At 38.3% G+C, this 14,128-nt stretch overlaps 1 protein-coding gene across 1 annotated transcript in view; it reads right to left on the minus strand.

Annotated features, from left to right (window-relative positions):
* Positions 1-9,048: 9,048 nt before the first annotated feature.
* LOC139954747 (uncharacterized) overlaps positions 9,049-14,128 on the minus strand; it is a 38,279-nt gene continuing 33,199 nt past the window's right edge. Inside the window, exons 32-34 of the mRNA XM_071954668.1 lie at positions 13,875-13,961; positions 12,892-12,927; positions 9,049-10,747 (exon numbers count right to left, since the gene is read on the minus strand). Of these exons, the coding sequence (XP_071810769.1) occupies positions 10,419-10,747; positions 12,892-12,927; positions 13,875-13,961 (452 nt within the window). The 3' untranslated portion in view covers positions 9,049-10,418. The remainder of the gene's footprint in view (positions 10,748-12,891; positions 12,928-13,874; positions 13,962-14,128) is intronic.

Consider the following 14,128-nt stretch of genomic DNA (forward strand, 5'->3'; position numbering starts at 1 on the left):
ATATATTCATCGTCAGTGCCTGATCAATTCTTATCCGTCAACTTTTGCAACGATTCAAGGAACTAACTTCATCGGTAATTAGTAGTAATGCACTATAGTTGTCGTCACAATGCATGTAGGAAGGTGTCACCCATACAATAAACAAACAACAAGTAACTTAGGAACTCACCATGTCGGAAGTACATTCCACGCAAGGAACTCACGCGATATATATTCACAAAATCGATGGCGCTATTGACAAACACACACTCACACACTGTTAGCATCTCATCTCAAATCTGAATACAGATATAATACGTATAGTACTGCATGTTTATCAACTTCTCCGGTGAAAGGGTAGGGCGAGGGTTAACATCTCGGTATGTTATGAAAATTTTGCCTTTCTCATTTGAACATGTTTATATCTTTCCATAGTTTAACCCGATGTTATAAGGTCTATTTTTTTTTAAATGAAATTCGACGGTAACTCGAATTATGGAAGCATGGAGCTATTCCGTAACACTTGACCACAACGCTCTCATAACTCATGACCTCTGACACATTACCCGACTTTATCCCAAGAATATATTCTTATAGGAAAGGTCGAAAAACCCCAGAGAGGGCATTTTCAACTTCGATAAAATTTAAGATACAAAGTGAGGATCATATACACAGACAAAATCCCTGCAAGAGCCTAATTGAAATGATGAGCACTCGAAATATGCAATTATGCATATTTTAAAACGAGGGTATTCTTATTGGTACAGTATGTATATTCCGAGATACAGCCCTATTAAATGCTACTCTCTTTAAATATGATACAGGAAGTTTGAAATTGAGTATAAATACTTCATATTTCTATACAGTCAGCTTACAAAACGTCACTCGCAAGTTTTCGGTTTCGGTGATCGACAATACTTCAGTACGTAATGTATCTTTTAAATTTAATGACTTTAATAATTAACTAAATCAAATTGGGAAATGATCATAATCACTTCACTGCACGAGATCAATTATTTCGAAAGTGTTTTTTTTTTCTGAGAGCAGGGCTTGCTATAGGCTTTGTTAAGGCTTATTGGCTAATTTTTCTTGCCGAAAGCGCTGGGTCGATCCTAAACTATTCATCACGCTACGAGCGATTCGTTCGTGTGATTGCATCTGTGTGTGATCGGTCCTCATGTGATCGCGCGGTGAGCAGACTCAGCATGCGTCTAGGCTAGCTACAGGGGGTGGGTGCCGGGGAAGGGGGAGGGCTGGGGAAACGTTCCCCACTTTTTTTCAAAATAGAAAATGTGCCTTCCAGGCAAATAAAATGTGCCACTTTGATGAAGAACTGTCTTTTGGATATCATAAGCCTTTGTTCATTTTAATATTTCAATAGTATAGTAACAAATCATATATATTTAAGTGATATGGCCGGTGTGTATTGGTTTATAGCAAAACGAGTGGTGGTTGTGGAATGAGAAAGTGACCCTCTGATGTGGTGCCCCCACTTTTTGGAAGCATCCTATCCCCTGGCTATAGCTTTACAGATGAAGAGCACGTTCAGCATTCATATATTACGAGTACTTGTAATGTTGGGCACATCAGCCTATAGCAGTACTTTCTATAGAGGAATCACGTCCTAAAATCTTTGCATTCTTTGTTAAAAATGATGTTGTTGACATGAGTATTTCTACTCGTTTAGATATCGCTAAAGTAATCAGTATAGTATATATCGTGCCACTCCCCCCCCCCCCCTCTTGGGAGTCCACTCGGTCGTCCTTTCTGGAGCCCCCGTTTTTCGGGACAAACTCTGGGCGCCATTTCTGGAGCCCCCGTTTTTCGGGTCTCTTTTTGGGAGGCCCCCGTATTTTCTAAGTTTTAATTTTTAAAGCGCCCGTGTAAGAGAATGTGTAAAAGCAAGAGGGCCTGACGTTTCTGTCCTAGCAGGATCTTCTTCAGAGGCTGATTGAAGATCCTGCTAGGATAGAAACGTCAGGCCCTCTTACTTTTACACATTATATAGGATCATATATGTAAATAAGCCTGTCTAAGTATAATCAGGGACGTAGCCAGGGGGGGGAGCAGGGGGAGCGACCGCTCCCCCCTTTCAGTGTCGATTTTTTTTTTTTAAACTGTCGTTTTTTTAGCATGGTATTTTGTCAGTGCTCTTTTGATCTTGAATACTCGTCAGCTCCGTTAACTTGATTGTAATCGTAGTAACATTCACGCCTACTGATTCAACTACTTACTTAGTTTGGCAGATGCAAGTAGATAAATTTAGCTTATAGCCAATTACAAGCCTACAGTTGGCCACTGCGTAATAAAATACATATTGCCTACCTAACCGCACTCTATGGAAAGTCAGGAACTGTAACGTCGACAACGTCGTTCTATGAGTCGTCCTAAGTTGTTGCACGAACAGCATGTTATGAAGCTAAGCTAGCAATCGTACGTGATACGCACTTCCTATAATAAGTTTTACACTGCTAATACACTGCGGTAACGATATTTGTTTTTAGGCCACTGCATATCTGGCTATATTACAAAATATGAAAGTTTATATTGTCCATCAGTTAAGTTCGTCAAATGTATTAAAGTCCAGACATTGGACAATAAACAAGAATCATCCTACTGGAAAAATTGTAAAAGAGCACTATGTTTGTCTTTCTGATATAATATGTAAAAGAAAATGTAAAGGAATTCAAACAGGAAACAAAATCTGCTGATAATGATATCATATGATTAGGGGCGTAGCCAGTATGTTGCACTGTTGGCCCGGGCCTACATTTTTGTTGGCCAAGTTATCTTTTTTTTAAAAACACCCATAATTCAAATCGATAAGCTTGCTGGACGAGTTTAATAGTCTATAGACAGCAAAAACTATTGAAATGAACGTAGCAAGAATATGGCTAAATTAGGTGACCTATTCTTCTGTCATCTAGGCTGTCATTTCTATCGCGTGCCGTTTCATTCAACACTCTACCCTCCGAAAAAGACTAGGATCCGATCTTGTCAGTTTTTTAACATGTAGTTAAGAACCCGTTTACGCAGATAATATTTCAGTTGAGAAAATAGTTGAGAAATTTGCATCAGATGGCAATCGTCGGGTAGCTCTCGCCTTCTCTTATTAGGCTAACTTAAACATTTACTAGCTACAGTTGTATCAAAGATACTGGCTATAGTTGTATCAAAGACATTTCTGGCCTATCTTTGTATCTACAAGTATCAGAAGTTGAAAAGTAAGACTACTCTGTACGTGTACCTTGCTAATTTTAATACATTATGTAGTATTGAACTACGTACTATTTTAACTCGTTTGTTTTTTGGGTTTAAAAGTGATATTGAATGAGGTGTCTCAAGTTAGCAAGAGGCCAGGGAACCAGAATGAACACTCGGGAAGCGCCGTTTCCGGCCATCTGGTGGGTTTGTAAAACCAAAAATTTTCTTGTACGCTCCGCGCCAACCGATGGTGGCGCTCCGCTCAGATAGTCGTGCCTACAACTTTGAAAATCTATATCAATCGCAAAAAGTGCTCCCCCCCCCTTTCAAATTCCTGGCTACGTCGCTGAGTATAATTAGGCCTATATATATGTTCCGTCTTGAATGTGATTTAGGTCAAAGTTACGTACGTTGATTTGTTTGAGGTAACCAGAGTCACGTGACACTCTGTAAGTTTTTTTGGGGGTACTAGCTGTTGTAGCGTAATAATGTTGCGTAACTGTTATGACATTTTTTTTATAGCATCACGGGTTGGTTGTAACCGCTCCGTGTAGCACTCATGCAAAATAACTATGGCTGTACATGCTATTCGGAACACATTTTGCAGTTTGCTAGTAAGCAATCGAATACTGTTCGAGGTAAACATAGTGGCGACCTTTTCCGTTACTGTTTGGATTCATAGAAGTGTAGATATCAAGATGAGGCGTTTTATAGGAACCGAAGCCTCCTGCAAAACAGAAACCGATACTGCATGACTGTGTGAAAAGACTGTTCCCATAGCAACGAAGGATATGGGCCAATGATTCTATAAAAGTTGGCAATGGATTCTCAACATGTTCTAAAATAAATATCAATCGATTTCAACTTATCGCCCCAAGAATATAAAATAGTAAAAGTACATTATATAATATCAGTCGTCGCTGTATAAACGCAGGCGCGTAGCCAAGGGGGGGGGGGCGAAGGGGGAAGCCGCCCCCCCCCCCCTTGAGCATATTTTTATTTATTTTTTAATGTTTTTATGATATCGCTAGTATTTTCAAAATAGAAAATGCTAAGATGCAACTTACAAGGCCTGGGCAGTGCCATTTCCAGCGATCTGGGAGGCATTTTTAGCCAAAATTTTCTTGTACGCTTGGCGCCAATTATGGTGGCGCTACGCTTAGATAGTTTGCAATGCCGAATCTACAGTTTCGCCCCTCCCTTGGCAAATTCCTGGCTACGCGCCTGTATAAACGAGGTCGTTTGGGATAAAATTTAAATTGACCTGGAAGGCTCACTCAACAGTAGGGAAATGTACCAATCATGGAGGTCACGTGACATGCTCCAAGTTGTTACTTTATATGTTATTTTTCATTTTGTGAGTTCGAAGAAATAATTAGCATTCCCTAAATCTTGGTTGTGCTTATTCAACTAAATGCTTTCCATTCGGGTTCTTGCAGCTTGTTATCTAAGTTGTGTAATGTTTTCCCTGATTTCCTTTTGCAAGTCTGTTTGTTAAGACTTTACTTAAATTTACAAAAGATACGCAGAGATGTTTTGAATCAAGATTGAGAGAAGATTATTCATGAATATTCATTATTTATACGTTAATCAATTCATGACTTTGCATTAATCTCGGCGGCTCAATTATCGACATCTTCACTCTCAGATATCCATACATAGGATATATTCCAGCTTGTGAAGGGTATACCTGCGAATGGATTTGGGTTCTTTCTATTGTACAAGGAAATGCATTTTTCCTCTGGATATAGCCTACCGTTGCATTTATGCCTGTAATTGTACTAGTATAGGTTGCCATCTCTCGAAGATCGCCCCCTTACTAGGCCTTCTTATATCGCTACTTTCATTTTCTCCTCATTTTGATGTCCGTCGATAACTATCGCATCATTATGGGAGGTGAAGCATTCTAAACAGCTGCTCTAAGTAATCCAGAGCTCATTAATGACTTGATGAATTATGAAAGTAAAAACTATTATAAATAAAGGCATATATATATATATATATATATATATATATATATATATATATCTGTATTGGGCATATGATGATGCTTTAAATAGTAACTTAATCACTAATAATGATTGTTTGCCTAAAGAGGTAGCCTACGAAACGGTAATTATTTAAGATGCAATGAATTTATAATAAATAGGCCTACATTATAAACCATAAATACATCGTACATGGTATAGTAACTCACGTTTTAATCCACATGGAGCAACTAGTAATAGCGAACAATGTCAATTGACAAGTTAACGATGGATTTTGAGATATTATGAAAGACAAAGCAAAACAATAACATTAAGAAACAACATGAGGAAGGGATAAAAATTCAGATTGCATGTTGCAGGGGGAGTAACCAGTTTTTGGTGTTGTGTGTGTGTGGGGTGGGGGGGGAGTAAAGTCAAATTTCTTCCCCATTATCAGGCACATAGCGGTGGATCGCCGTCCTGGGGGAGGGATATAAGGGGAGGGGTGTCCCCTAAATATTTGTTTTTCGAAAAGGGCTTAGATGCAAAATGGTGCTACAGAGATGCCAAGGTCAGATGTTTTTTAGGCGGGTGAAAATTGTCTGGTGCTGTTGGTTACGTACACCATCTAAGCGGAGCGCCACCATGAGTTGGCGCGAAGCGTACAAGAAAATTTTGGGATCTTACGGCCCCTCAGATGGCCGGAAACATCACTTCCCGGGTCATCTAAGCTGAATCTATACTGTCTCCATATTTGTATTGTGTCTATTTTTTTTCATTCCAGAGGAAAAAATATCTTGCAATAAAAAAATCTCTGAAATTTTGCGGACGCTGTAGCGTTCACGTGTGTCGTAACGATATTATTTTTCACGAATCGTATAGGTAACGTTGCTTTCAGCCGGGCATATTTAGCACGAACGGCTTTGAGTAATTTCCGATCCTGGCGGTTCTGAGATAACTTCGCATTCTGGTGTGATGAAATGAATTTCACGCTAGCAATGATACACTTTCACAGGAAAAACTCTGTGGGCCTACAATGCGGGAGATTCTTCAAAAATGCGGGAGTTTTTTGGAAAATGCGGGAGATTCGGACAGGTGGGCGGGTGAGCGGGAGACGACCCGAAAATGCGGGTGACACCCGCCCAAAGCGGGTGACTTGGCAGCACTGGTGCTATCATTTCCATTTTGTAAAAGTACAATCGTGTACTAAAATCTTCCTCTTTTGGTACAAAAACTTAACCAAATTTTTGGGAAAAAAACGAAAAAATAATGTGCGCTTACGCGGTAGAAACCCATCCGGTTATATCCCAGATTGAAAAAAAAAAAATATTGTCAATATAAATTTATGGCCACTTAGAGAGACACTGCAACCGCGCGCGTAGCGCACATATTTGATGTGAAGGCCTTTCATTACATTATATTTCGTGGTTGACCCCCCCCCCCACCCCCGTACGTAGCCATGGAAACGATCAGAGGGTGGAATCTTATGCTCTTGCGTTCTGAAATTGAATAGAAGCGAAACCAGTATCCGATAATTACTGCTGATTGAAATTTGCAGATGTGATTTTCTTTATTTCAACTGTCGAAATGACTATGTTCGATCTGCCTGAGCGATATTTGTCTTGAGGAGGGGCTATCATGGAATATGGGATGGACCAAATTTCCAGCAGTCACATAATAGGTTTCCTGCCAAGTCCAACATTATAGTTAGGACGAACCCATAACTACAATGACTGCTGCTACCGGGAAATTAGCCGAGGTCTATTTCAAACTTCGACCTGTCGACAGTGAATTAGTACGCCAATCTATTGTTTTCATTGGCCTTATTATTTACGATATTCTAAAGCTCTTTTGTCAAAGGGGTATAATTGTCTTTTTTATGGTTAATTTATTGTACACATTCTGTTAGAAACAATAAGCTATAGTAGGCCGAAACCTGTCGAAATGGCTATGACGAACTTATTATAGGCGGGACTTATTTTGGAAGCAGGACACTTCGCCCAACAACCATTTCGCCCAACTGCCATTTCGCCCAACCTTATACCATTTCGCCCAACTAGCCTGGTCATTTCGCCCAACCAGCCTGGTCATTTCGCCCAACCAGCCTGGTCATTTCGCCCAACCTTGATTAAATATGATACTTCAAAAGAAAACGTTCGGGAATTGTTAAAGTTACAGGATACGAACCGAATATTTAGGAAACTTGATCGATCAGTGTGTTAGGGTTTAGGTTTGATAGTAAACGTTCGAATATTAAGGAATATTAAGGAAACTTGAAGTCTTTTACTTTGTATAACTTTAGTAAAGAAACGTTCGGGAATTTTTAACGTTACAGTGACGAACCGAATATTAAGGAATCTTGAGGATGGATCAGTGTTTTAGGGGTTAGGTTTGATACTAAACGTTCGGGAATTGTTAACGTTATGGGATTCGAACCGAGTATTAAGGAAACTTGAAGTCGTGGTTAAATTGATTACAAATGTTAATACATATATGTGGTTACATTGATAAAGTGGTTACATTGATTAAATATAGTACTTCAATATTACGGACAGGTTTTATATATATTTTTTTTTCAATTTAATAAGAAAACGTTCGGGAATTTTTAGTCAGTATGATGGATCAGTGTTTTAGGGGTCAGGTTTGATAGGTTTTTATGAAGACCGATTCCCCTGTGTTTGTATAATAATATAACTTCCATTGTATGCGTAAACGCCTAAAGTAGTGTAATCCTCCCATTATACCCGAAATAACTGCTCAGACTTCGATCGATATCGAGCGGACCTCACTTTTGTATTTACCTATTACGAAGTAACCCAACGCAAAATAAATCAAATTGAACTAGTGGAATAGAAAAAGTAATATTATTCTGAATGAATATTAGAAAAAATAAGGTTGGGCGAAATGACCAACACGGTTGGGCGAAATGACCATGCTGGTTGGGCGAAATGACTATGATGGTTGGGCGAAATGACCAGGCTGGTTGGGCGAAATGACCAGGCTGGTTGGGCGAAATGGCAGTTGGGCGAAATGGTTGTTGGGCGAAGTGACTAGAAAGCCTTATTTTGTTCTGCAAATTGCGGAAGTTTACAATGGAGAAGCCAGACATTTCTTCCGTCTTCGGAGAACTCCATAGGTATGAACAAAGGATGAGTTTCTCCCTCTCTTTTCATCGAATACGAGATGAAAACCTCCCTAAATGACATAGCCTATTGCTACTTCTTATGGAGAAGAGGCAGTCAAAAACATTTCAAGTCAGTCCTAAATTTTAGCTTTTTTCAAAAGTTTCCGTAAATGTTGTCAGCAGTTGGTATTCGTAATTTAAAAAAAAAAATCTTTCTTGACCAGGGACGTGCTATTAATTGTTTGGTGGGGGGGGGGGGGGGAGGGTTAAGATATCCTAGGTCGGAGATGCATCCAATCTCCACTACGTTTGTGAAACTAATATTGTAGTTTCTGTGCTGTGTAAAGGTCAAAATGTGCGATTAAAGTGGGGAAAAAAAAGATTCACAATAAGACTTGGATGCCACGGCCTCAGGATTTAACAAGCTTAAAAGACTTGCATACGAATGACCTAGGCTGATGTGCTGGACTAGACTCAGAGATGAGCCTGGAGTAAAAAAAATCACGGAACTTTGCAAATATTGCGGTATAGGCTCCAGTTTGCGTATGCTACAGTGTGTTAGGATAATAGTTTTTGTCCCCGAGGCAGAAAAGAAATAACAGATATTCCGCGAATTCGCGGAAAAAGCTCATGCCTGTAGACTACAACACTAGTGGCCATACAAGCATTAAAGGAAGGTATCAGAGAATATAGAACGGGCCAACCGCCCCCCCCCCTCTCTCCCACAAAATTACAAAAAAAAAAACAAATAAAAACAGTAAGACATAAAAATGATAAGCTATTACAAAATATTCTTTTTTTTTCTTCAAACCAAAAATGAATACAAAAATGCTTAAAAATTTCATACGAGTTATAAAGATGAATCTCTTAACCTTAAAATGATACAAATTAATTCGAGAAAGTTTAAAATAATTGTATGAATATAAATCCTAATTTTCGATAATAGATTGTTCAACCGATTGCCTGTGAGAGCGAATCGAGTCGTTTACTTCACAAATGGACGAAATATAATATCATTACAAAATACAGTACAAAACCCAATGATAAAAACATGAACATACATGAGAACACTAAAATGTTGATAAATAGCCTAACTTACATATTGTGTCGATGAATAAACATACCGCAACAAATACAAAAACATACCCATCCTCTCTCGTCGCCTATAAATGTCGTAGCATCGACCTAATATTTATATAGCTGATAAAAACTACCAAATCATGGTAGGTTCCTATAAGAATAACCCAATACCCAGTTGAGAATAATATGCGGGAGCTAACCAGTAAACCCTTATTTGAAATGAAGGAAACCTTTTTTCACAAGTCCACAGCGTGAATAAAGCAAAGCTGAGACGCAAGCCATCGACCTAGTAGGGCCTTCCCATTCGTTTAAAATCTTCACTACAAGTCGCTTAAAACAAGCACTTACTTGCTACTGAGGGACCTGAAGTTTTAATAAGATTATTATTAATGAAATGTGTGCGGTATATTGGTACGTTAATGGTGTACTCACGGAGGACACAAAACCATGCAGCATGTCTGACGGACAACGTATAAAGATATAATTACCATAGTACAAACCAAGGACAAGTTCTGGAGTATAAATAGAACCAAGGAACACAAAGGATCAAAAATTAACCAAGGATTGAGAGGGAGAGAGATGGAGAAATTTGTGAGGGAGGGGAGGGGGGGGGGTTATATCTTCCTTTTGAATTAGGCCTAACATACATTTTGGCTGACCAAATGCATGATAGTGTACATCTATTAGTAACCATACTATATAATATATATATTATATATATTATATCAATATAATATATATTTATTATATAAATATAATATATATATATATTATATCATATGCGTGGTAGGGTGAGACAGCCTAAAGCGACAGAATTAAAAGGTGTTGATAAAATTGAAAGCTTTTAACGGTGGGCTCCATGAAATCTTAAACAAAGGGTAGCACAACTTTCCGACTTTCCCATAAATACTAGCAATGTATTGTTCATCCAGTTTCATTTTCACACCTAGTCAAGTGGAAGGAGTTAAAAATAAAGATAAAAGAGCAAATGAAAGAAAGACACATACAGGTGAAAGATATGATTATAATCCCAAGAAATATGAAATAGTAAATTTAGAATAAGATTAATTGCAGAATTGTCCGTTGACCAAGTTGCTTGGAAGAGTCCTGCAATCATCAATCGGGAAAGTAATAAACGACGTAGCTTCAATTTCGTCCGAGCAGGACTGTTGGACCATCTCACAGACATCCCGGCAGATGTCGGTTCCAAAGCCGGTCCTTGGGCAAGGCTTGTACAGTGAAGCGCAGAGAAGAGTTGGATACAGTGCATCACACGTGAACACGGAGTTGATATGGGCAATCAAGAAGGGTTCTACGACTGATTCGTCTACCGTTAGCACCCCTGTAGAGTACGGAAGGAATTGCCGACATCTCGGACTGATGGACACGCAAGCTGTTCATGGGAGAAGAGATGAAGGAAATTTGATAAAGGAGTCAACCCGATGGTCATCTTAATACATTGGAAGTTTGGGGTGGAGAATTTTAACCTATTAAAGTGTACAAGGAGGGCATCACATCAGTTGTTGTGAATTCTGAATTCCAACCCTAATTTGCTTCTACCAAAAACAAGAAAGGGACAGAGAAGCAGGCATGTTTACCCCTATCCACACAGTAAAGCCATTTTACCTACCAGTAGGAGGACAATTAGTAAGAGGCCATTCTCAATATTAGGACATTCTCAATGGAAGGAAATCCTCAATGGGTCGACATACTCAATAAGTGGTGATTATAATAGAAGGTGATTTTCAATGGGAGGAAATCCTCAATGGGAGGACATTCTCATAAGTGGTGATTTTTTTGATGCAGGGTCATTCTCAGCAGGACATTCTCAATAATTAAGACATTTTCAATGGAAGGAAATTCTCAAAAGGAGGACATGATTTTCAATGGAAGGTCATTCTCTGCAGGAGGACATTCTCAATGTTAGGACATTCTCAATGGAAGGAAATCCTCAATGGGAGGACATTCTCATAAGTGGTGATTTTAAATGGAAGGTCATTCTCTGTAGGAGGACATTCTCAATATTAGGACATTCTCAATGAGAGGATATTCATAATGAGAGGACATTCTCAAATAAGAGGTGATTTTCAATGGAAGGTCAATCTCAGTAGGTGGTTATGCTCAACATGACATTGTCAAGAAGAACAAAATTTATATATTATAGGACACTCTCAATAAGGGAGGACATTCTCAATAGGATGACATAAGGGATAAACCAATAAATTCAGATAATGGGACAAATTACTTATGATGGAATATCAACAAAACCAAAAAAGAAAAGAAAAAACAATTTAAAAGGAAATTAGACTCCTCGCTACAAAGAAAAAGATGACAAAGAAGATGAAGACAAAGAAAAAGACAAAGAAGGTCACCTGTCAAACAAATGAACACTGTGTGAGGTGTCCCCCCCCACGGGTGGGGGGCCCAAATATTTTCTGCCTCCCCTGGGAAAGCTTTGGGTCCCTTTAAAGAGAGTAGTCTAGCTTACACCCACCCCTGCACCATTGCGAAGCATTTTCAGTCTTCAAAATTTTAACCAGGGAGTATTCTATTTGGAGTCAGAGAAAATAATCAATTTTTCTTAAACCAGAAATTGATACGTTAACCCAAAGATACACATCTCTTCCTGTACACGGAATATTCTCTGAAATTATCATTTTGTCGGATGAATAAATTCATGAAAATCTAAATCTAAACATTCACCTTCTGTCTGTGAAGCAATTCTTTAAAAAAAGCTATAACATATACAGGAGAAAATATGCCAGATTCAATTCAAGCAAAATTTTGACTTTGCCAATCTTTGAGAATTCTCACAAGAATAAGGCTAAAAAATGAGCTTTGCCACAAAAAAAAAAAAAAGCCTGTTATCTTCCAGCAGACCAAAGGCATATTGAAATTTTCTTGGTGGAGTTAGAATACAGTTCTGACTACCAACATGATTGTAGTCTTTGGCAGAATTGGGTGTGATAGCTTTCGCTGTACCAATCAACTTCGGTAGATCACTAAGTTTTATTTTCAACTTGATGGAAATTAGGACTCCTTAAAAATCCAAAAAATGCCTGGCTTCCTTCTGCATTTTGTAAGTTACATAAGAATGACCTAAACGACACAGTTATCGCTCCTATCTGACTTTGGGTTCGTTTCTGTGATGGAACATTCCGAGAGGCCGGGATCCACTCTTCAAATTTTTTCATGGCCCGAAAAGGCATAAAAGATATGCAGTTAAACATGTGGTGTTTCTTCCTTGGAATACAGATCGGGCCAGTTTCCTTGGCGTTGCCATTGTGGCATACATTCTTGAACAAATTCCTCAAAAAAGGCAGACAAAAGTCTACTACCTCAGTGAAGGGTATTTTGGTTGATGGTGGGGTGACATTGTGCAGTGAGAGGTAAATGGAGGGATAACTAATGGAGTCCTGCTTGAAGTGTACTTTGTGATGAAAACAAGGTGAGATTTTGAAGTGGGTGGAAACAAGAGTAAGAGGAGTGGGGTACACAGTAGTGAGTACCAGAGGGTGTGTCATTGTATGTACTCACTTTCAAAAGATGGGGGTGTAGCACTCCTGGTGAAATCTATGATAAAGGAAGTTAGCCCAGAGGATAGATAAGATATCTGTATACATTATTATTATGAATCACACCTTACATAATCGGGTATTCTGAGTGGGTGTGAGGGATGGGGGGTTGGCTCTTTAAAATACGATTGCATAAATTAATGGGTGGTGTATAAGCTAATTAAGCGCATAATCTCATAGACAGGAGGGTAAAATATTAATGAGTAGACACCTATCATATGCTATGGACATGATTAGGTACTATATGTTAGACACTTACCTAGGATAGGTTTATAGACAAGTACGTTAATATGTATGAGTATATATTTAACTATCATAGGCTATGGACATGATTAGGTACTATATATTAGATACTTACCTAGGAGGGGGTGATGCATGGACACCAGGTTAATATGTATGAGTTTATACTTACCTATAATAGGCTATGGACATGATTAGGTACTATATGTTAGACCCTTACCTAGGATAGGCTTATAGACACAAGGTTAATATGTATGAGTATTCTTACCTATCATAGGCTATGGACATGATTAGGTACTATATGTTAGACCCTTACCTAGAATAGGCTTGTGGATACCAGGTTAATATGTATGAGTATAATATTCTTACCTATAATAGGCTATGGACATGATTAGGTACTATATGTTATACACTTACCTAGGATAGGCTTGTGGATACCAGGTTAATATGTATCAGTATAATATTCTTACCTATCATAGGCTATGGACATGATTAGGTAATAAGGGACAACCAGAAAAATAATCTTCAAAAGTTTGCCCTGTCTAGGAACTATGAATGGCTTTGCTTACACTCATTTAATGCTATATTTAATCTTCTGATATATGAAAAGCCTTCATATAACCAAAACTGTTATTTCTGTTTATGGTGGAATTTGATAATAAAACCATGATGACAGTGAATAACACATTGTACTGTGGTACATACTTGCGCCTTCTTCAGTGGTGGAGATTGGTGGGCTGGACGTACTGACGGGGCCATTGGTTGACTGCGGTGTGGTTTCTTCTCCAAGGGCTTTGAAAATATAAACATTTTCATAGATACATCGTTTACAAAAAGAAAATAAATGAATATAAAATAATAATGGAATTTATACAGTTGCAATTATACCATCCAATCATATTTCTATTCCTTTTTAATTTTAATTTTTTAAATTTATTTAATTTTTAATTTTTGTTTTC

The sequence above is a fragment of the Apostichopus japonicus genome, chromosome 17 (genome assembly GCF_037975245.1).
Source record: "Apostichopus japonicus isolate 1M-3 chromosome 17, ASM3797524v1, whole genome shotgun sequence".
Lineage (NCBI taxonomy): Eukaryota > Metazoa > Echinodermata > Holothuroidea > Aspidochirotida > Stichopodidae > Apostichopus > Apostichopus japonicus.